Source organism: Lithobates pipiens, unplaced genomic scaffold, assembly GCF_037356315.1.
Source record: "Lithobates pipiens isolate NorthernLeopardFrog02 unplaced genomic scaffold, aLitPip1_a1.2 Scaffold_8, whole genome shotgun sequence".
NCBI classification, from domain to species: Eukaryota; Metazoa; Chordata; class Amphibia; order Anura; family Ranidae; genus Lithobates; species Lithobates pipiens.
This window is the reverse complement of record NW_027507903.1, coordinates 618,848,699-618,873,496: the sequence shown is the minus strand read 5'-3', so window position 1 is coordinate 618,873,496 and position 24,798 is coordinate 618,848,699. Positions and strand designations below refer to the sequence as shown.

Below are 24,798 nucleotides of genomic sequence, written 5' to 3'. Positions count from 1 at the left end.
TTGTCTGGTTGTTAAAGGCAGCTGAGGCAAGTACCCTGTTTTTGCCACCGGTCAGTGTCCATGCGAAAGAGGCCCAACTCTGTAATTAATTTGCCTACCTAAATAATTTTACATTGACCATGGCAGGCTTTTATTTGGTACAGTGGTTTAATATATACTCTTCCTGTTTGTTTTTTCATTTTGTTTTTTATGATAAGCTGACAGCTACGACTTGCCAGCATCAGGCGCCACTGTAGTGCCACTGTAGTGCCCTCTGAGTGAGGCAAAGTGACATCTGAAGCCAGACAAAATAAAATCCTTTTTCTAAAGACTCTAAATGGCTGTAACAGTCATCACATGATTAGGAACAACACTGATGCTTTCCATTCTTATGCCCCATACACACAATGGCGCAGATTTGAAAAAAATATCAGTATTGCAAAACGCCAATTTTGCGTTTTGAATACCTTGAAGTGCAGAGGAGGGGTTTGGGGTCTTTTAGACAGCAATAAAAGTGATGAGATTTACTTGACTCCTCTCATGAATCCAGTGCTGTTCGGGCTGTAGCACCGCTCTCCTCACTCCCTGGTCCCACAGAAAACGCTGAGAGCAGGGGGAGCCATATGCTCCTGTCACTGTCAGTCAAACTCTGGTTAGGAGTGGGGGCTTACAGCGCTGTGTGTGTCTTTGGACGCACACAGCCCGGATTGGGAGCATGCGTGCACGTTTGCCCCCATGACACATGGCTTGCTAAGGTACAAAGAGAAGATGGTCTGGTCTTGCCAGTGACACACCCACATCCCCAAATAAAATATAACAATGAAGAATAGTGCCCGTGGGACTTTAACCACTTCAATACCGAGCACTTTTGCCCCTTCCTGCCCAGGACAATTTTCAGCTTTCAGTGCTGTCACACTGTGAATGACAATTGCACGGTCATACAACACTGTACCCAAACAGAATTTTTATCATTTTCTTTTGGTGGTATTTGGTCATAGCTGTGGTTTTTATTTTTGAAAAAAAAAAAGTTTTTCTTAGTTTCTATGAAATTTAGTTTTCTCCTTCACTGACGAGCACTGATGTGGCCGCACTGATGAGGTGGCACTGTTGGGCACTGATGAGGTGGCTCTGATAAGGAGGCACTGATGAGGAGGCACTGATATGTAGAATTGATGGGCACTGATAGGTGGCACTGATATGCAGCACTGATGGGCATTGATAGGCTACACTGATATTCGGCACTGATAGGTGGCACTGAGGGCACAGATGGGTGTCACTGAGGGCACAGATGGGTGGCACTGAAGGGCACAGATAGATGGCACTGATGGGCACTTATAGATAGGACTTATGGGCACTGATACGCGACACTGATGGGCACTGAAATGTGGCACTGTTGGTCACTGATAGATGCCACTGGATAGGCAGCACTGATGAAGAGCTACTGACAGGTATTACTAATTGGCATCTGAAGGGCACTGACAGGCATTACTGATGGGGCACTGATTGGCACTGTTATGGGCACTAACGGGCATATTTGATGGGGCATATACTGGCAGCTATTGGGCACTAATTGGCACATCTGATGGGGCTGTGTTGAAAAATCAATGTGCTGATTATCAGCACAGACCCCCCCCCCCTCTGACAGGGAGAGCCGCTGATTGGAGCCCCCCTGCCTGAAAGCACCCACCCCCCCCATGTTGAGGGCATGCGGCCTGGTATGGTTCAGGGGGGGGCGCTCTCTTGTCCCCTCCCTTTCCTGACCTGCCGGGCTCCATGCTCAGATAAGGGTCTGGTATGGATTTTGGGGGGACCCCAATGCCATTTTTTTTTTAATTTTGGTGTGGGGGTCCAAGCCGAATCCATACTAGACCCAAGGGTCTGGTATGGACATGAGGGGGACCCCACGCCATTTTTTCTTTAAATTTTTTTTTTTTACACAAGGATGGGGTAGGTGCCGGTGAGACAGCAGGCAGGTGGGGGTCACAGTGGCTGCATTTGATGGGGCACAATGGCAGCATTTGATGGGCACAATGGTGGCATTTGATGGGCATAATGGTGGCATTTGATGGCACAGTAGTTGCAATTGATGGGCACACTGGCTGCATTTGATGGGTACAGTGGCTGCGATTAATGGGCACAGTGGCTGCATTTAATGGCACAGTAACTGCTTTTGATGGGCACATTGGCTGCATTTGATGGGCACAGTGCCTGCATTTGATGGGCACAGTGGCTGCGTTTGATGGGCACAGTGGTTGCATTGGATTGGCACAGTGGCTGCATTTAATGGCACAGTAACTGCTTTTGATGGGCACAGTGGCTGCATTTGATGGGCACAGTGCTTGCGTTTGATGGGCACAGTGGCTGTGTTTGATGGCACAGTGGCTGCGGCACATTGTCTGCATTTCATGGCACAGTGGCTGCTTTTGATGGGCACAGTGGCTGCATTTGATGGGCACAGTGGCTGCATTTGATGACACAGTGGCTGCTTTTGATAGGCACAGTGGATGCGTTTGATGGGCACAGTGAATGCGTTTGATGGGCACAGTGGATGTGTTTGATGGGTACAGTGGCTGCATCTGATGGCACAGTGGCTGCGTTTGATGGGCATAGTGGATACGTTTGATGGCACAGTGGCTGCGTTTGATGGGCACAGCGGCTGCTTTGCATTGGCACAGTGGCTGCATTTAATGGCACAGTGGCTGCATTTGATGGCACAGTGGATGCGCTCGATGGGCATAGTGGATGCCATTGATGGACACAGTGGCTGCAATTGATGGGCACAGGGGCCACGTTTGATGTGCACAGTGGCTGCATTTGATGGGCACAGGGGCCGCGTTTGATGAGCACAGTGGCTGCGTTTGATGGACACAGTGGCTGCGTTTGATGGACACAGTGGCTGCATTTGATGGGCACAGTGACTGTGTTTGATGGGCACAGTGGCTGAGTTTGATGGGCACAGTGACTGCGTTTGATGTGCACAGTGTCAGCATTTCATGGCACAGTGGCTGCTTTTGATGGGCACAGTGGCTGCGTTGGATTGGCACAGTGGCTGCATTTAATGGCCCAATGGCTGCGTTTGATGGCACAGGGGCTGCGTTTGATGGCACAGGGGCTGCGTTTAATGGGCACAGTGGCTGCGTTTGATGGGCACACTGAGGCTGCATTTGATGTTTTTTTTTCAGAATTTTTCAGTTTGTTTGTGCCCCCCCAAATTTTGAGCCCCAGCCCCCACTGGGTCTGCAGTTACAGTGCAATCACAGACTGGCTAAGTGTAGACAAAGTAATATTTACACTGGCCTGGCTCTCAGAAAGGCAGAGGTAAGAGCTTATATTTGCTAAGTTGTGCCCGGCCAGCAGTAGGTGAGTTTTAACTGGAACAAAAAATACTGTCTAGGCGAGTGTGTATATTTGGGAAAAGTATAAAATAAGAGCTACTTGGAGTACGCAGGTGGCCCCCAATTGAGTGGCAGAGTCCATGCGAAGAACCAAGTTAAGTAATGAGTTGTTCTTCACTGAACAAATCAATGACATTTATATATCTCTTCCCACTAGGGCTGACCCTGCCGATCGGAGGGGTAAAGGTTGAATCCTTATCAAGTGCATTGTGAAAGACACAAGCGATTGTCACAGAATCAGGAAACAACGGCTGTCTCAGCATGGAGAACCCATAGCCCTGGAGCTATCATGTTGAATTCGTCCCCAACACACATGGGTTGCCACAAAATCATTCGCCTCACCCTCCCGCTGCTCTTGATATTCCTCTTCCTCTACCTCAGCATCAATCGGCTCCGTAAGTAACCTTTGGGGTATATATCTTTTTTTTTTTTTTTTTTATTGTAAGATTCAGGAATAACTCAAAGAACAAATGTCAACATTTTTCAAGGAGAAAAACAGCTTTTGATGACCAAAGGTCCACCCTGACCTTTAAAACAAGGCCTGAGTGAATGTCAACCACGTAAGGACCAGGCCTCGTTTTGGAATTTACATGTTTAAAACTGTTTTTTTTTTTGCTAGAAAATTACTTAGAACCCCCAAACATTATATGTTTTTTTTTTTCTAACACCCTAGAGAATAAAATGGCGGTCATTACAATACTTTTTTTCACACTGCATTTGCACAGCGGTCTTACAAGCGTGCTTTTTTTTGAAAAAAAAAACACTTTTTAAAAAAAGACAACAGTAAAGATAGTGCATTTTTTTTTTTTTTTTTAATTGTGAAAGATAATGTTACGCCGAGTAAATTGATAACCCAACATGTCACGCTTCAAAATTGCGCCTGCTCGTGGAATGGGGTCAAACTTTTATCCTCAAAAATCTCCATAGGCGACATTTAAAAAATTCTACGGGTTGCATGTTTTGCGTTACAGAGGAGAGCTAGCTCTACCGATCGCGGCGATACCTCACATGTGTGGTTTGACCACCGTTTTCATATGCGGGAGCTACTCGCGTGTGTGTTCGCTTCTGCGTGCGAGCTCGCCGGGACAGGGCGCTTTAAAAAAACATTAAAAGAAATTTGACTTGATTTTATTTTATTTTTTTACTGTTTTAAAAAAAAAAATATGGGTCACTTTTATTCCTATTACAAGGAATGTAAACATCCCTTGTAACAGAAAAAAAGCATGGCAGGACCTCTTAAATATGAGATCTGGGGGTCAAAAAGTCCTCAGATCTCATATTTGGACTAAAATGCAAAAAAAAAAAAAAAAAAATTGTCATTTGAAAAAATTACATTGAGAAAATGTGCCTTTAAGAGCTATGGGTGGAAGTGACGTTTTGACATTGCTTCCACCCTGCTGCTATGGTATTAAGGAGACGGGTGGGGGCCATCTTAGCCTCACTCGTCTCCATACCAAGGACATGAAAGGACGCAATCGCCTCCGCCACTACCGACATCTCCGGTAAGCAGTGGAAGAGTGGCGGGGGGTGGCAACTCTCCCTCCGCCGATAACAGTGATCTCGTGGCGAATCCACCGTAGATACCACCATTAGCATAAAGAGGACCGGCTCCTGAAAAGATGGATATCTCGGTTGTGGCAGCAGCTGCTGCCATTACCGAGATATCCATCTTCAAAGTGCCGACGTATATGTACAGGAGGCGGTCGGCAAGTGAGCATACAGGCAATGTAGAGGCAAAACATTTTTGTAGCGCTAACCCCCAATAGGGCCGCTGGATTTTTAGGTCACTCCTCCTTTGTGGGGGAGCGACCTAAAAATCCAGTGGCCCTATTGGGAGTTAACGCTCCAAAAAATTACCAGGTGAGGAGTACAAAGACAAGTGTGTCTTGCCTACAGTAAAGCATGGTGGTGGGAGTGTCATGGTCTGGGGCTGCATGAGTGCTGCCGGCACTGGGGAACTGCAGTTCATTGAGGGAACCATGAATGCCCACATCTACTGTGACATAGTGAAGCAGAGCATGATCCCTTCCCTTCAGAGACTGGGCCGCAGGGCAGTATTCCAACATGATAATGACCCTAAACACACCTCCAGGACGACCACTGCCTTGCTATAGAAGTTGAGGGTAAAAGTGATGGACTGGCCAAACATGTCTCCAGACCTAAACCCTACTGAGAATCTGTGGGGCAACCTCAATCGGAAGGTGGAGGAGCGCCAGATCTCTAACATCCACCATCTCCATGATGTCGTCATGGAGGAGGGGAAGAGGACTCCAGTGGCAACCTGTGAAGCTCTGGTGAACTCCATGTCCAACGGGGTTAAGGCAGTGCTGGAAAAAAAAATGGTGGCCACACAAAATATTGTCACTTTGGGCCCAATTTGGACATTTTCACTTAAGGGTGTACTCACTTTTGTTGCCAGCGGTTTAGACATTAATAGCTGTGTGTTGAGTTATTTTGAGGGGACATCACATTTACACTGTTATACAAGCTGTACACTCACTACTTTACATTGTAGCAAAGTGTCATTTCTTCAGTGTTGTCACATGAAAAGATAGAATAAAATATTTACAAAAATGTGAGGGGTGTACTTACTTTTGTGAGATACTGTATATCATTGTTTGCTCTTTTGAACAGACTTTGGAATTGATTTTAAACGATTTTTTCTATAATAAACAAATTTTATACAAATTTTTGTTCTCCGTATGGCACCATTAAAATCCCATTCTTCCCAATCTTCTTACATTTGGATAGGTAATAGGGATTCATGGGATCCCCAGAACTGAAGAACTTGCTAATATCTCCGGCTGCTATAAACGAATTTCCAAAGGTGCTGCCCACACATGGGAGTAGTGGTGCAGGTAAAATAGCAACAAAAAGATGCTAAACTAAAGTTGCAGGTGCAGCTCCTGGTGGAAATACCAACTCACAAAGCTAATGCCGCGTACACACGATCGGAATTTCGGCCAGCAAAAGACCGATGAGAGCTTTTCATCGGAAACTGCGAACGTGTCCATCGGAATTTAGCTGGTCGAATTCCCGCCAGCAAAAATTTGAGAGCATGTTCTCAATTTTCCCGATGGAAAAACTTTCTAGCGGAAATTCCGATCGTGTGTATGCAATTCCGACGCGAAAAAACTCACGCATGCTCAGATCCAACTACGAGACGGAAGCTTTTTTTTTTTTTCTAGTCCCGTTGTACATCACTGTGTTTTTGGCGGTCGAAATTTGGTGTGACCGTGTGTATGCAAGACAGCTTGAGCGGAATTCCATCGGGAAAACCATCAGACCTTTTTCCGACCATAATTCCGATCGTATGTACGCGGCATTATACTGCATGGCTCCCCACTGTCCCTGATTTCGAGGGAGTGTTCCTGATTCGGAACAACGTCCCTCTTTCCATCTTTCCTCCTCATTTGTCACTCATGTTGGTCTGATCTATATAGTTGTATAAAAAATGCACTTTTTATCTTTCAAAACGTGTTTCCCAGTGCTAAACATTTCATCTGATTTCTAAATTTCAAAAGACAATATAAAGGAATAGTAGTGGTAAAAAAATAAAATAAAAAGAAAAACACTTCATCATGCATCCGGGTTTCTTACAGCCTGAAACCCAGACACATTATTTAGACTGGACTATGGCCTCCCAGCAGGGTTGCTGGCTGCAGTTGTCTCAGAAAAGAGTGTCTGTTACACTCTCTTTCACACTGCCCAAAGCTAACACAAGCTATCTCCCCCTCAAATACATGTACGGACAGGAGAGGAGAGAGGGCTCGATCTGCACCTCTTCCTCCTGCCCCTCCCCCTCTGTGTCTGCCTACACTCCAATCCCGGGGCTGTACCTCAGAAAAGGAACGTGCGGGCTGGAAATTTGAAGTCCAGAAGCCTCAGATACATCTGGATGAGAGGTGCTGACTGCCAAGGGGTGAGTGAGCTCACCATCCTTCCCTGTGTTTCTCCTGCCTCTGTGTGAGTACACTAAGGAAAATCAGGGTTCTCAGAGCACCCCTTACATCAGAGTTCCCCTTTACACCAGAGGCCACAGTGTTCCCACTTACATCAGAGTCCTCTCCATACATCAGAGTTCTCAGTGTCCCCCCTTAAACCAGGGTTCCCAGAGCATCCCTTATGTTAGAGTCCCCAGAGTTCTTCCTTACATCAGAGTCTGCAGAGTCCTCCCTTACAGGTAAAAGGAACTCTGCAAGTTCAGTAGTAAAAGGGGGAACTCTGTGGACTCTGATGTAAAAGGGGGACTCGTGTTATTGACTTCATATTATTAGAAATGTTATTTAATAGCAAAATATATATTCAGTTTATACTACAAAAAAAAATTCTGTGCGCCGCTAAAGTGTTCGGGTTTGACTTGAAGAAAAGGTGGTAACCCTATTCTGAGTATTTATGGGTTGTTCCCCCACCTTCTGGGCCTTGCCTCCCCATGGATTGGTGGAAACTCCATAAATATTAAGGCTGCAGTCTCTGCTTCTCCACCCACTAGATTCTAGAACTATCCACAGATTTCCAGAAAATAGGGGGCGGTAGCAGAGCCACGGCCCTTGATGAGCTACACAGTCAGAATACAAATTAACCCCTGCCTACTGAGGAGCCATACTAAATTTGCCTACGCTGCGTAACACTGAGGGTGCAAAATTTTTTAAAGCCCAACTCAGGGAAATTTGAAAATTGTTATCATTAGTAAGACCTCATCTGGAATATGCAGTTCAGTTTTGGGCACCAGTTCTCAAAAAGGATATCGGGTAACTGGAGAAAGTGCAGAGAAGGGCAACCAAACTGATAAGAGGCATGGAGGAACTCAGCTATGAGGAAAATTTAGAGGAACTGAATTTATTCTCTCTTGAGAAGAGATTAAAGGGGGATATGACCACCATGTATAAATACATAAGTGGTCCATATAGTGAACTTGATGTTGAGTTATTCACTTTACGGTCAACACAGAGGACAAGGGGGCACTCTTTACATTTAGAGGAAAAGAGATTTCATCTCCAAATATGGAAAGGTTTCTTCACAGTAAGAGCTGTCAAAATGTGGAATAGTCTCCCTCCAGAGGTGGTTCTGGCCAGCTCAGTAGATTGCTTTAACCACTTCAGCCCTGGAAGATTTTACCCCCTTCCTGACCAGAGCACGTTTTGCGATTCGGCACTGCATCGCTTTAACTGACAATTGTGTGGTCGGACGACGTTGCTCCCAAACAAAATTGACGTCCTTTTTTCCCCACAAATAGAGCTTTCTTTTGGTGGTATTTGATCACCTCTGCGGTTTTTATTTTTTGCGCTATAAACAAATAAATATCGACAATTATGAAAAAAAAAACGCATTATTTTTTACATTTTGCTATAATAAATATCCCCCAAAAATATATTAAAAAAAATTTTTTTCCTCAGTTTAGGCCGATACGTATTCTTCTACATATTTTTGGTGAAAAAAAAATCGCAATAAGTGTTTATTGATTGGTTTGCGTAAAAGTTATAACGTCTACAAACAACCTGAAGTGCCGAACTGTATGTTGTCTGCCGGGCGCTCGGGTTCGGCACATCACGGATCTGGTGGACAGATTACTGGGAGGGGCTGGGGAAGACCCAGCTGTCATGGTGCACATTGGCACCAATGACAAAGTCAGAGGCAGATGGAGTGTCCTAAAGAATGATTTTAGGGAATTGGGAGCTAAGTTGAGGAAAAGGACCTCCAAGGTAGTATTCTCAGGAATACTACCAGTACATCGAGCCACACCAGAAAGGAAGAGGGAGATTAGGGAAGTAAACAAGTGGCTCAAAAGCTGGTGTAGTAAGGAGGGGTTTGGGTTCCTGGAGGACTGGAACGACTTCTCAGTCGATAACTGGTACTATAGAAGGGACGGACTGCACCTAAATGAGGAGGGTGCAGATCAGCTGGGATTAAGGATGGCCAAAAAGTTAGAAGGTTTTTTAAACTAGGTGATGGGGGGTGGGTTCAGAGATAGAGATAGTCAGCGTGGAGCATATTCCAGAGGGTAATATTAGGGGCATTAGTGGTAGGGTAACCGAAGCACATAAACCCAAGGTAAATATAGTAGCGAGTCCTAGGTGTAATCTTGGAAAACCCAAGAGGATAGTATGTGACCGGTCAAAATATATTAATACATTAAAATGTTTGTTCGCCAATGCCAGAAGTCTGCCAAGCAAAATAGGCGAGTTGGAAGCTCTGGTGCATCAGGAGAGCTATGATGTAATCGGTATTGCTGAAACTTGGCTTCATTCCTCACATGACTGCGCTATTAATATTCCTGGCTATGCACTCTTTCGGAAAGACAGAGTAAAAAGGAAAGGTGGAGGGGTCTGTCTGTATGTGAGAAATAATCTCAAAGCGAGTGAGAAAGAGGACCTGGTGGACGGAGAGTGTGATGAGTCTGAGGCATTATGGGTAGAACTGCATACAGATGCGTGTAGTTCAAAGTTAATCATTGGAGTTTGTTATAGACCACCCAATGTTAATGAGGAGGTGGAGACTCAGCTCCTTGCACAGATAGAAAGGGCTGCAAGGGCTGGGACAGTGATAATAATGAGGGATTTTAACTACCCAGAAATTGACTGGGGTAATGGCACTGCTGGGACAGTTAAAGGGCAAAAATTTGTAAACCTATTACAGGACAATTTTATGGTACAGTTTATTGAGGCCCCAACTAGGAATGATGCTCTGTTGGATCTGGTAATCTCAAACCATGCAGAACGTATTACTAATGTTCAGATAAAGGAACATCTGGGTAGCAGTGACCATAACATGATTTCATTTGATGTTAGCTGTAAGCAAAAATCACATACGGGAAAGATAAAAACACTTAATTTCAAGAGAGCAAATTTTCCAAGAATGAGGGCCACTCTCCAGGACTTAGACTGGGAGAGAACATTGGCACCAATGGGCACAGAACAGAAATGGGAATTCTTCAAAAAGCTTGTTTGTGATCTCACGGCAAAGTATATTCCCATGGGCAATAAGTTTAAAAGGTTAAAAATAAAGCCGATGTGGCTCACGGCCAAAGTTAAAAAAGCTATAAACTATAAAAAAGAGCTTTCAAAAAATATAAAATGAAGGAACGCTAGTGTCATTTAAATGTTACAAGGAATATAACAGAATATGTAAAAGGGAAATCAAGGATGCAAAAATTCAGAATGAAAGACAGATTGCAAAAGACAGTAGGACAAACCCCAAAAAATTCTTCAAATATATTAATAGTAAAAAGGTTAAGTCTGAGCATGTAGGCCCTTTGCAAAATAATCTGGAGTGGGTGACTGGGGACAAAGAGAAGGCTAACTTATTAAATACTTTCTTCAGCTCTGTGTATACAAAGGAGCATGGGGAAGCTCATGTCCACAATGGGGGTGGTACTGACGCAGCCCCAAATCCACAATGGCTCATAAGTGATATGGTCCAGAAATATTTGGACAGAATAAAAGTGGATAAAGCACCTGGACCTGATGGCATCCACCCACGGATCCTAAAAGAATTGAGCTCTGTAATTTCAAAGCCATTGTATCTAATTTTTAGGGACTCATTAATGACAGGAATAGTACCACTGGATGTGGTGCCTATATTTAAAAAGGGAACAAAGTCTTTACCAAGTAATTATAGACTCGTTAGTTTAACTTCTATAGTTGGGAAGATACTGGAGGGATTAATAAAAGACCACATAGACGAGTTCTTGCAGGAAAAAAATATTTTGAGCAACAGACAGCATGGATTCATGAAAGACAGGAGTTGTCAGACAAACCTGATTTCTTTTTATGAGGTGGTAAGTAAAACCTTGGACAGAGGGGTGGCGGTGGACGTGATATATTTGGATTTTGCAAAAGCGTTCGATACAGTTCCGCACACACGGCTCATGTGTAAGGTAAAGTCTACAGGTTTGGAAACATCAGTTTGTAGATGGATAGAAAACTGGCTTAATGACAGAATTCAGAGAGTAGTGGTTAATGATTCTTACTCTGAATGGTCTAAGGTTATGAGTGGTGTACCCCAAGGTTCAGTGCTGGGACCCTTGCTTTTTAATATCTTTATAAATGATATTGGGTCTGGGATCAAGAGTAACATTTCCATCTTTGCAGATGACACCAAGCTATGCAGTGCAATAACGTCCTTACAGGATGTCACCAATTTACAAGCCGACCTGGATGCTCTGTCTAATTGGGCGACTATGTGGCAGATGAGGTTTAATGTTGAGAAATGTAAGGTTATGCACTTGGGGCCTAAGAATATGCATGCATCATACACGCTAGGGGGAGTACAACTGGGGGAATCCATAGTGGAGAAGGATCTGGGGGTTTTGGTAGATCATAAGCTCAATAATGGCATGAAATGCCAAGCTGCGGTTTCCAAAGCGAGCAAAGTCCTTTCTTGTATTAAGAGAGGTATGTACTCCAGAGAGAGAGACATAATTTTGCCCTTGTTCAAATCATTAGTAAGACCTCATCTGGAATATGCCGTTCAGTTTTGGGCACCAGTTCTCAAAAAGGATATCGGGGAACTGGAGAAAGTGCAGAGAAGGGCAACCAAACTGATAAGAGGCATGGAGGAACTCAGCTATGAGGAAAGATTAGAGGAACGGAATTTATTCTCTCTTGATAAGAGGAGATTAAGGGGGGATTTGATAAACATCTACAAATATATAAGGGGTCCATATAGGGAACTTGGTGTAGAGTTATTCACTTTACAGTCAACAATGAGGACAAGGGGGCACTCTTTACGTCTAGAGGAGAAGAGATTTCATCTCCAAATACGGAAAGGTTTCTTCACAGTAAGAGCTGTGAAAATGTGGAATAGACTCCCTGCAGAGGTGGTTATGGCCAGCTCAGTAGATTGCTTTAAGAAAGGCCTGGATTATTTCCTAAGTGTACGTAATATAACTGGGTACTAAAATTTATAGGTAAAGTTGATCCGGGGAAAATCCGATTGCCTCTCGGGGGATCAGGAAGGAATTTTTTCCCCTGCTTTAGCAAATTGGATCATGCTCTGCTGGGGTTTTTTGCCTTCCTCTGGATCAACTGTGGGTATAGAATTGGGTATATGGGCTGGTATATTTATTATATATATATATATATATATATATATATATATATATATATTTTTTTTTTTTTTTGGTTGAACTGGATGGACTTGTGTCTTTTTTCAACCTGACTAACTATGTAACTATGTAACTATGTAACAAAATAGGGGATAGTTTTATGGCATTTTTATTAATTTTTTTTTTTAAATGGCGGCGATCAGCGATTTTTATAGTGACTGTGACATTGTGGCGGACACATCGGACATTTTTGACAAATTTTTGGGACCATTATCATTTATACAACAATCAGTCCTATACAAATGCACTGATTCCTGTTTAAATGACACTGCCAGTGAAGGGGTTAACCACTAGTTGGCAGTGTATGGGCTAAGTGTGTCCTAGGGGCGTGTTTCTAACTGTGGGAGGTGTGACACGTCACTGATCTCTGCTCTGATCACAGGGAATAGAGATCAGTGACACTGTCACTGGGCAGAACGGGGAGATGCTTGTTTACATTAGTATCTCCCCATACTTCTTCCCCGTAAGGTATCCCAGCGGCGATCGAGTCCGCGGGACGTGCAACCCAACTCATGGAGCTTGCCATGGGCGCACGCCCGCTGGCCGCCTCTTAAAGGGCAGCGTAGAGGTACGTGATTCTGCCTGTACGAGCCCTTCTGCCGACGTATATCGGCGTGAGGTGGTCAGCAAGCAGTTAAGAAAGGCCTGCTGGACTCTTTCCTAAATGTATATAACTGGATACCAATATTTATAGGTAAAGTTGATTCAGGGAAAATCTGATTGCCCCCCTGGGATCGGGAAGGAATTTTTTTCCCCTGCTGTAACAAATTGGATCCTGCTTTTCTGGGGGGGGTTTTCGCCTTGCTCTGGATCAACTGTGGGTAGAGGATTGGGTATATGGGATTGTATGATATTTTTATAGTTGAACTAGATGGACTTGTGTGTTTTTTTCAACCTGACTAACTATGTAACTATATTTATAATGGGGCTGCATCCATACTGCTAACTGCTCATCCAGTCTTGGGGAGAGCTTAAGCACTTTTAACTACCCAATCCTCCACTGCTCCAGCAGATGACACTCCCCCATGATTCGGTGGTGGACTGTCCCTTGACATCAACCAGTCCAATGCATTGGTCTTCACGACATCAGGACCTTTGCCCTCTTGGATCATGGGGGAGGAGACACTGCAGGGACCAGTCTAGCAAAGGGAAGAAACGGAGGAGAAGGTAAGAAATTCTAGAACCTACAAGCAGCCCCCATTTTTCCCATAGTTGGCCTTTAAGTTTTGGATAGAGTCGGAAAGTGTAAAGCCCCATACACACGATCGGACTTTGTACAAACTTTTCCGTGGACTTTTGTACAAAGGGCGTGGTCCACAAGTTTGTATTGCATACACACGGTCGGACTTTTTGACAACAAACACGAACGTAATGACGTCACAACGTACTGACGCCGCTTCAAAAAAGGACGTTCAATGACTCCAGCGCCACCTTTGGTCAACTTCTGTATTGTAGTTCGATCGTTTGCATTGGTGCTGAGCATGCGTGTTTGTACCTTGTACAAAAGTCCGATGCTTTTGCATACACACGGTCGGACTTTGCTCCATCGGACTTTTGTTGCCAGAAAGTTTGTCCGTTCGCACAGCCAACAAAAGTCTGATGAAAACGGAAAAAGTTTGTCCGATGGAGCGTACACACAGTCGGATGTTGCTCCAAAACAGCTAATTTTCCTGCTGTGTGTATGCAATACAAGTTCAGGGCCAACACCCTTTGTACAAAAATCCAAGGGAAAGTTTGTACAAAGTCCTATTGTGTGTATGAGGCTTTAGAGGAGATTTCCTCTATCTTCCTGATGCGGCACTGGGACAGGAAGTCAAGGGAAATCCCCCCAATGGTACAAAGACAGTAAAAAAATAACCTGAGAAGCTTTGAACTCTTCTCTACTCTATACAAAACAATAAGGGTCCTTTCACACGGGGCGGATCAGTTCTGATCCGCCCCGTGGATATCCGTTTGCTCAGCGGGGATCACTCCGTCGATCCCCGCTGAGCAGGGAGATGACAGGTCCGTCTCTGCACACTGCGCAGGGACAGACCTGTCACAGCGCCGCTCTCCCCTATGGGAGATCGGATGACAACGGACCGCAGTGCCCGTCGTCACCCGATCCGATCCGCAGAGGGATGGAAAAAAAACTTTTTCCTCCGTTACACTTTTTCGGATCGGAGCGGGTCGGATGTCAGCGGACTTGTCACCGCTGACATCCGACGCTCCATAGAGCTCTATGGAGCACCCGTTCAGGTCCGCCTGAAAAACTGACAGGCGGGCCTGAATGGAACGTCAGTGTGAAAGGGGCCTAAAACATTTTTGGCCCTACATACACTTTACATTATATATACATACTGTACATTTTAGAATACATACCCACTAGGCCTAAGTAACTGAAGATTTCTAAAGGTGTAATCTTTTAGAGCTACAAGTTTTTCCATAGAACATTGCTGATTTAGATAATTTATGACTTCTAATAAACCTGGGGGTGCATTGGCTCCAAAGTCTAGTTATATTTACAGTAGTTCTACAGCTGATAGTAGGAGAAGAAGAATGTTTCTAAAAGTGACTGATAATTGGTCTTTTTCTAGTTAGTTTGTCTTGAAGAGCAAGTTGGGGTTCGGGGTTTAGGAATCAGAATACTTGATTCTACGTGGAACAAAGATTTACAGTACCATAGTGCACAGCACATGGGATAGTGAGCCGCTAAACCAACAGAAACTCCAGCACAGGGTGTGGGGGTGGGTAGAGTTGTAAAGGGTAGAATTTTGATAGAAGGGAAAATAGTGCTGCACCATTGGTATCTGTCAGAGGGATATTGTCCCATCATGGGTGTCAGTGGAAAGAACGGTGGCCCATCATTGGTCTCGGTGTGGGGGGGGGGGGGGGAATAGTGCCCCCTCATTGGTGTCAGTGGAAGAAATAGTGCCCCAGCATTGGTATTAGTGGAGGTATGGTGCCCCATTATTGGTATCAGAAAAAATGTGCCCCATCATTGGTATCAGAAAAATAGTGTCCTGTCATTGGTGTCAGTGGAAGAAATAGTGCCCCATCAGATGTGTAAGTGAGACAAATAGTTGATGTCAATAGAAGGACTAGCACCCCATCTTTGGTTTCAGTGAAAGCAATAGTGCCCCAATTTTGGTTTCAGGGGGAGCAATAATGCCCAATCATTGGCATCAGTGGGATGATTAGTTCCCCTATCACTGGTATCAGAGAAATTGTGCCCCATTGGTAGTAACAGTGGTAGGAATAGTACTCCATTTTTGTTATCAGTGGTAGGAATAGTGCTCCATTTTTGGTATCAATGGTAGGAATAGTGCTCCATTTTTCTTTTATCAGTGGTAGGAATAGTGGACCATTTTTGGTATCAGTGGTAGGAATAGTGCTCTATTTTTGGTATCAATGGTAGGAATAGTGCTCCATTTTTCTTTTATCAGTGGTAGGTATAGTGGACCATTTTTGGTATCAGTGGTAAGAATAGTGCTCCATTTTTGGTATCAGTGGTAGGAATAGTGCTCAATTTTTGGTATCAATGGTAGGAATAGTGCTCCATTTTTCTTTTATCAGTGGTAGGTATAGTGGACCATTTTTGGTATCAGTGGTAAGAATAGTGCTCCATTTTTGGTATCAGTGGTAGGAATAGTGCTCAATTTTTCTGGTATCAGTGGTAGGAATAGTGGTTCATTTTTGGTATCAGTGGTAGGAATAGTGCTCCATTTTTTTATATCAGTGGTAGGAATAGTGCTCCATATTTTGTATCAGTGGTAGGAATAATACTCAATTTTTGGTATCAGTGGTAGGAATAGTACTCCATTTTTTTATATCAGTGGTAGGAATAGTGCTCCATATTTTGTATCAGTGGTAGGAATAATACTCAATTTTTAGTATCAGTGGTAGGAATAGTGATTCATTTTTTGTATCAGTGGTAGGTAGGAATAGTGCTCAATTTTTGGTATCATTGGTAGGAATAGTGCTCCATTTTTGGTATCAATGGGAGGAATAATGCCCCATTTCTGCTGTCAATGAGAGGAATAGAGCCCCATCATTGGAATAGTGCTCCATTTTTCTGGTATCAGTGGTATGAATAGTGCTCCATTTTTTGGTATCAGTGGGAGGAATAGTGCTCCATTTTTGGTATCAGTGGTAGGAATTAGTGATGGACGAACTTCCGACGGGACGTTTCGCGAACGCGAAATGCGAACGGACCCAAACGTTCGCGAAACCGACCGTTCGCCGCGGGCCCCATTGACTTCAATGGGAGGCGAACTTTGCAAACCTTCATGTCGAATTTGCGGCCACGTGGTAATTATTAGGGGGTAAAACGTAGTCCCACCATCTGGACAATGACATAATACATGTATGAGGTGAATTTGGGATCGATAACTACAAGCATTTTTATTTTATTTGGGAAATTGTTCTAACAATTCAGGACTATGGAGCTAATGAAGGCAATGGAGGAGAGGGAAGGTCAGGGACCAGGGTAGGCAAAGAAGAGGGTGCAGGAGATGATCACCAGCAGCGTGACATACCGGAATGACACATGCACCGTGATAGAGGCATCTGACAGCAGCACCGTAATACAGAGCACTGACAGCAGCACCGTGACATACAGCGCTGACAGCAGCACCGTGACATACAGCGCTGACAGCAGCACCGTGACATACAGCGCTGACAGCAGCACCGTGACATACAGCGCTGACAGCAGCACCGTGACATACAGCGCTGACAGCAGCACCGTGACATACAGCGCTGACAGCAGCACCGTGACATACAGCGCTGACAGCAGCACCGTGACATACAGCGCTGACAGCAGCACCGTGACATACAGCGCTGACAGCAGCACCGTGACATACAGCGCTGACAGCAGCACCGTGACATACAGCGCTGACAGCAGCACCGTGACATACAGCACTGACAGCAGCACCGTAAGCAGCCCCAGGAGGAAGTCAGCACAGCACAGGGATGGTGTGATCCCCTCATAATAAGAACCCCCAGGAGGAAGTCAGCACAGCACAGGGATAGTGTGATCCCTTCATAATAAGAACCCCCAGGAGGAAGTCAGCACAGCACAGGGATATCATAAGCAGCCCCAGTAGAAATATGACACCGCTCAACCTCTTCAAAGAGGAGGGTAGGGGCATATAGTACGGTGTGCTTTTTTGGGTCAAGGAAGTGAGCCAAATGAATTAAGAAGGTCTGTGTGCTTGATTAAAAAAATAGTTTATAGACATATACATGGTCTACTGGTCACATGTGTTGAATTCCTCCGAGATCCATGCCTCATTCATTTTTAGAAATGTGAGGTAGTTAACACTGTGGTGAGCTAGGCGAGTACGCTTATCGGTCACAATCCCCCCTGCTGCGCTGAACGTCCTTTCGGACAGGACACTGGATGAGGGGCAAGCCAACAGTTCGATTGCAAATTGGGCAAGCTCTGGCCAGAGGTCAAGCCTGCCCACCCAGTAGTCTAGGGGTTCATCACTCCTCAGAGCGTCCACATCGGCCGTTAACCCAATGTAGTCGGACACCTGACGGTCTAGGCGTTCCCTGATGCTGGATCCGGATGACACCTGTCGATGGGTCGGCTGAAAGAATGACCTCATATCCGAAGTCACCAACACATCTTCAAACCGGCCTCTTCTTGCAGGCGCTGTTGGATTGGTACCCGCAAATCCTTCTCTGGGAGTGGGAATTGCTCCTCTGCCAGCGCACGCAAAAGCAGAATGCAGCATTTCTCGAAGCAAGGCCTGGAAGTGCTGCATTCTGACAGCCCTCTGCGACGGCGGTAACATTTCCGCCATTTTGTGTTTGTACCGGGGGTCTAAGTACGTTGCCACCCAGTACTGGTCCTTGACCCTCATGCTTTTTATACGGGGGTCCCTATTAAAACACTGGAGCATGAAGGCCCCCATTTGCACTAAAGTGGAAGCGGTGTGGTGGCCTGGCTCCTGCTCATCATCCAGGATAATGTCGTCCTCTTCATTCTCCTCTCCCCATCCTCGCACAACAGGGATCCCAGAAAGGTTTAAAGCATGCTCTTCTTGCTCCTGCTCATCCGCCCCGGCACCATCCTCCTCTGACTCCTCATCAGACTCCTGTTGTTGACTTGTCTCAGATAGAGTAGCCCCCCCTGGGAATTCATCCAGCATTGCGACTTCCTCATCTTCCCGCTCCTGCTCCTCCACAGCCTGATCAATGACACGACGCAATGCACGCTCCAGAAAGAAGGCATAAGGTACCATGTCACTGATGGCGCCATGGCTGCGACTGACCAGTTTGGTGATCTCCTCAAATGGCCGCAGAAGTCTGCATGTGTCGCGCATGAGCAGCCACTGGCGCGGTGAAAAAAAACCCAGCTCCCCAGAACCGTTTCTTTCGCAGAGTTCATACAGGTAGACGTTAACTGCACGTTTCTGCTGGAGCAGCCTATCAAGCATATAGAAGGTTGAGTTCCATCGCGTCGGGCAATCGCAAATAAGACGTCTGACCGGCAGATGGTGTCGCCGCTGAATGTCAGCAAGGCGAGCCATGGCCGTGTAAGATCTTCTGAAATGGGCCGAGATTTTCCTTGCCTGCCGCAAGATGTCCTGGACCCCAGGGTATTTGACAAGGAATCGCTGCACGACCAAGTTTAAGACGTGTGCCATGCACGGCACGTGCGTGATTTTGCCCTGTTTCAATGCGCTAAGCAGATTGGCACCGTTGTCACACACCACTTTACCAACTGTCAAATTGAGCGGTGTTAGCCACTCATCTGCCTGTGAACGCAAAGCTGAATGGAGTGCCGGGCCAGTGTGGCTCTTTGCTTCCAGGCACAACAGACGCAGCACGGCATGGCAACGTCTCACCTGGCATGTGGAATAGGTTCTGGGGAGCTTGGGCGGTGCAGTGGAAGAGACGCTAGCAGCGGAAAAGGAGGAGGCAGCTGAGGAGGAGAGGGAGGAGGATGGAGTAGGAGGAGGAGAAGAAGAGTCAGGCCTGCATGCAATCCGTGGCGGTAAAACCAAATCTACACGGGTGCCACGGGTTACATGCTTGACGGCCGTCAGAAGGTTCACCCAGTGGGCAGTAAAACTGATATACCTTCCCTGCCCGTGTTTGCTAGACCACGTGTCTGTGGTCAGATGTATCTTGGCACCGACACTGTGTGCCAGAGATACATTCACTTGCCGCTGAACATGGCCATATAGCTCTGGGATGCCCTTCTCTGAGAAATACTTCCTTCCTGGGACCTTCCATTGTGGTGTTCCAATGGCCACAAATTTGCGAAAGGCCTCCGAGTCCACCAGTTTATATGGCAGTAGTTGGCGGGCTATGAGTTCTGACAAGCCAGCCGCCAACCGTTGGGCAAGAGGGTTATCCGGCATCATCATTTTTTTACGCTCAAACATTAGGCCCACGGAAGCCTGCCTTTTTGCAGAAAAATGTGAGCTTGGCGTGATGGAAGGTGGAGTGGAGGACAATTGTGAGGAGAGAGGAGAAGGAGAAGTAGAAGACGAGGCTGGACGGTGAGAGCCTGCAGTGTGGCTTTGTGTGTTCCGTTGCTCCCACTGGGCTCGGTGATGGCTGCTCATGTGCCTTCTTAAGGCGGTCGTCCCTAGGTGAGTATTGGGCTTACCGCGACTAACGCGTTGACTGCAAAGATTGCAGATGGCAACGCTATTGTCAGCAGCGGACACGTTAAAAAAAGCCCACACTGCGGAGCCATGTGCCGGTGTCCTGGGAGCGCCAGATGTGACCGTACATGGTCGATGACTCGCTCCTGATACATTTGCAGTCTGCTTTGTCCCTGCTGTGCAATGTAAGTCATTGCTGCTTCTCCTCCCTATCTGCTGGTCCATATCTCCCTCTGAACTCCCCTCCTCTTCCTCTCTTGTGGGCACCCACGTGACATCACTAGACACGTCATCATCAACGTCACCTTCCCCACCGCTATAAGTAGAGATCTCGGAGTAGGCAGCAACACCGGGGACCAACCTCCTCCTTGGGCTGATCTGGGTACTGGCGTCAGACTGCTGAGTAGCGCTTGTTGCTACCTCCTCTTCCTGATCCAATACCAAGAGTGGCTGCGCATCAGAAATGTCCTCTTGATATGGATCGGAAAATAATTCCAGTGACTCAAGCGGAAGGTATGTGGTGGTGGTGGTGGTGGTCGTGTTGTTGGTGGTAGTGTCTTTGGGGGTGCACATAGCAGAGAGTGAAGAAGAGGGTGCAGATCGAGAGGATGAGGAGGGTGCAGAAGAGTAAGGCTGAGCGAGCCACTCAACCAAGTCTGGTGCATCCTTTAAAGTAATTGAACGCACCTTCTGCAACTTCCCACTTTGGCTCAAGCCTGTTGCTCCTGCCCTACCCCTACCACCCCTGCGGAAGGGCCTGCCTCTTCCTCTGCATGTCATTTTTTAAATGACCCTGTGACAAAACTCTTAGTCCCTATACCGCTGAAGGACTGCTGCAGTATAGGTGAGCGGTCAGCAGTGGTGCACGTCAACCCTATCTATTGTGGACCTATAGCGGTCCTTACAGAACAGCAGACTGTACCGCACTCAAGCCTATGTACCGTAGCACCCTATACCAAGTTACCAGTCCTTATAAGAACTTTTGTGGACCAAGCAGGTTGTGTATTAGTGTTTAGCAGACTGTACGTCAGTCCCTATACCGCTGAAGGACTGCTGCAGTATAGGGCAGCGGTCAGCAGTGGTGCACGTCAACCCTATCTATTGTGGACCGATAGCGGTCCTTACAGAACAGCAGACTGTACCGCACTCAAGCCTATGTACCGTAGCACCCTATACCAAGTTACCAGTCCTTATAAGAACTTTTGTGGACCAAGCAGGTTGTGTATTAGTGTTTAGCAGACTGTACGTCAGTCCCTATACCGCTGAAGGACTGCTGCAGTATAGGGCAGCGGTCAGCAGTGGTGCACGTCAACCCTATCTATTGTGGACCGATAGCGGTCCTTACAGAACAGCAGACTGTACCGCACTCAAGCCTATGTACCGTAGCACCCTATACCAAGTTACCAGTCCTTATAAGAACTTTTGTGGAACAAGCAGGTTGTGTGTTAGTGTTTAGCAGACTGTACGTCAGTCCCTATACCGCTGAAGGACTGCTGCAGTATAGGTGAGCGGTCAGCAGTGGTGCACGTCAACCCTATCTATTGTGGACCGATAGCGGTCCTTACAGAACAGCAGACTGTACCGCACTCAAGCCTATGTACCGTAGCACCCTATACCAAGTTACCAGTCCTTATAAGAACTTTTGTGGAACAAGCAGGTTGTGTATTAGTGTTTAGCAGACTGTACGTCAGTCCCTATACCGCTGAAGGACTGCTGCAGTATAGGGCAGCGGTCAGCAGTGGTGCACGTCAACCCTATCTATTGTGGACCGATAGCGGTCCTTACAGAACAGCAGACTGTACCGCACTCAAGCCTATGTACCGTAGCACCCTATACCAAGTTACCAGTCCTTATAAGAACTTTTGTGGAACAAGCAGGTTGTGTTTTAGTGTTTAGCAGACTGTACGTCAGTCCCTATACCGCTGAAGGACTGCTGCAGTATAGGTGAGCGGTCAGCAGTGGTGCACGTCAACCCTATCTATTGTGGACCGATAGCGGTCCTTACAGAACAGCAGACTGTACCGCACTCAAGCCTATGTACCGTAGCACCCTATACCAAGTTACCAGTCCTTATAAGAACTTTTGTGGACCAAGCAGGTTGTGTATTAGTGTTTAGCAGACTGTACGTCAGTCCCTATACCGCTGAAGGACTGCTGCAGTATAGGGCAGCGGTCAGCAGTGGTGCACGTCAACCCTATCTATTGTGGACCGATAGCGGTCCTTACAGAACAGCAGACTGTACCGCACTCAAGCCTATGTACCGTAGCACCCTATACCAAGTTACCAGTCCTTATAAGAACTTTTGTGGAACAAGCAGGTTGTGTGTTAGTGATTAGCAGACTGTACGTCAGTCCCTATACCGCTGAAGGACTGCTGCAGTATAGGGCAGCGGTCAGCAGTGGTGCACGTCAACCCTATCTATTGTGGACCGATAGCGGTCCTTACAGAACAGCAGACTGTACCGCACTCAAGCCTATGTACCGTAGCACCCTATACCAAGTTACCAGTCCTTATAAGAACTTTTGTGGAACAAGCAGGTTGTGTGTTAGTGATTAGCAGACTGTACGTCAGTCCCTATACCGCTGAAGGACTGCTGCAGTATAGGGCAGCGGTCAGCAGTGGTGCACGTCAACCCTATCTATTGTGGACCGATAGCGGTCCTTACAGAACAGCAGACTGTACCGCACTCAAGCCTATGTACCGTAGCACCCTATACCAAGTTACCAGTCCTTATAAGAACTTTTGTGGAACAAGCAGGTTGTGTGTTAGTGTTTAGCAGACTGTACGTCAGTCCCTATACCGCTGAAGGACTGCTGCAGTATAGGTGAGCGGTCAGCAGTGGTGCACGTCAACCCTATCTATTGTGGACCGATAGCGGTCCTTACAGAACAGCAGACTGTACCGCACTCAAGCCTATGTACCGTAGCACCCTATACCAAGTTACCAGTCCTTATAAGAACTTTTGTGGAACAAGCAGGTTGTGTATTAGTGTTTAGCAGACTGTACGTCAGTCCCTATACCGCTGAAGGACTGCTGCAGTATAGGGCAGCGGTCAGCAGTGGTGCACGTCAACCCTATCTATTGTGGACCGATAGCGGTCCTTACAGAACAGCAGACTGTACCGCACTCAAGCCTATGTACCGTAGCACCCTATACCAAGTTACCAGTCCTTATAAGAACTTTTGTGGAACAAGCAGGTTGTGTATTAGTGTTTAGCAGACTGTACGTCAGTCCCTATACCGCTGAAGGACTGCTGCAGTATAGGTGAGCGGTCAGCAGTGGTGCACGTCAACCCTATCTATTGTGGACCGATAGCGGTCCTTACAGAACAGCAGACTGTACCGCACTCAAGCCTATGTACCGTAGCACCCTATACCAAGTTACCAGTCCTTATAAGAACTTTTGTGGACCAAGCAGGTTGTGTATTAGTGTTTAGCAGACTGTACGTCAGTCCCTATACCGCTGAAGGACTGCTGCAGTATAGGGCAGCGGTCAGCAGTGGTGCACGTCAACCCTATCTATTGTGGACCGATAGCGGTCCTTACAGAACAGCAGACTGTACCGCACTCAAGCCTATGTACCGTAGCACCCTATACCAAGTTACCAGTCCTTATAAGAACTTTTGTGGAACAAGCAGGTTGTGTGTTAGTGATTAGCAGACTGTACGTCAGTCCCTATACCGCTGAAGGACTGCTGCAGTATAGGGCAGCGGTCAGCAGTGGTGCACGTCAACCCTATCTATTGTGGACCGATAGCGGTCCTTACAGAACAGCAGACTGTACCGCACTCAAGCCTATGTACCGTAGCACCCTATACCAAGTTACCAGTCCTTATAAGAACTTTTGTGGAACAAGTGAGTTGTGAATGTTTAGCAGACTGCAGCAGAAGGGCAGCAGTCAAGTATAATATCCTTTCTATATTTGGAAGAAAGAATATTATACATGTACAAGCCTATTACTGTACCACTGATACCAGTCCTGAAAAGAACCTTTGTGGAACTAATAATAACAGCAAGTCTTTAAAATTACCCTCACTGCCTGACAACACTGCTTCCTTCCTGTCCCTATACAAATTGGCAAAAAAAGAGAACGATTAGTGGTTACTGGAACAGCTCTTTTGTGGACCTTGATAGTAACAGCTAATGATGATGATGATGATGATGATGATGAAAGACTAATCTGGCTGTCCCTGTAGCATACACCGTCCTTTCCCTTTCTCTAAACTAACAAAAGACACTCAGGCTGCTGCAAGAATCAGCAGCACAGCAAACCTATCAACACCTAACACCTATACCAGTCCTGAAAAGAACTTTTGTGTACCAAATAGCTAGTGGTTTATCTCTCCCTACTCCACACAGGAACCTGTCCCTATCTTAACAGAAGAAAGAATGTAAAATGGCCACCGGATCGGGTGTATTTATAGGTTAGGGGGAATGTACAAGTGTCCATGTGCTGTCATGTCTCAATTGGCTGTCCTGTATCACATGATAAACGTGTCACCAAAGGTTAAAGTTCTTGTATACATTAAACACGTAAGTCCGCCGCGGCGAACGACGGAAAAAGGCGTTCGAACGTGCGGACCGCGAATGTCGGAAATTCGCCGCGAAACGACCGCCGGGCGAACCGTTCGGCCATCACTAGTAGGAATAGTGCTCCATTTTTGGTATCAGTGGTAGGAATAGTGCTCCATTTTTCTTTTATCAGTGGTAGGTATA

At 46.2% G+C, this 24,798-nt stretch overlaps 1 protein-coding gene across 2 annotated transcripts in view; it reads left to right on the top strand.

Annotated features, from left to right (window-relative positions):
* The first annotated feature begins 3,585 nt into the window (after positions 1-3,585).
* Positions 3,586-24,798, top strand: part of GLTPD2 (glycolipid transfer protein domain containing 2) — a 35,746-nt gene continuing 14,533 nt past the window's right edge. For both annotated transcript variants that reach the window (XM_077470731.1, XM_077470730.1), the window contains exon 1: positions 3,586-3,769. In XM_077470731.1, coding sequence (XP_077326857.1) covers positions 3,664-3,769 — 106 coding nt within the window. In that variant the 5' untranslated portion in view covers positions 3,586-3,663. The remainder of the gene's footprint in view (positions 3,770-24,798) is intronic.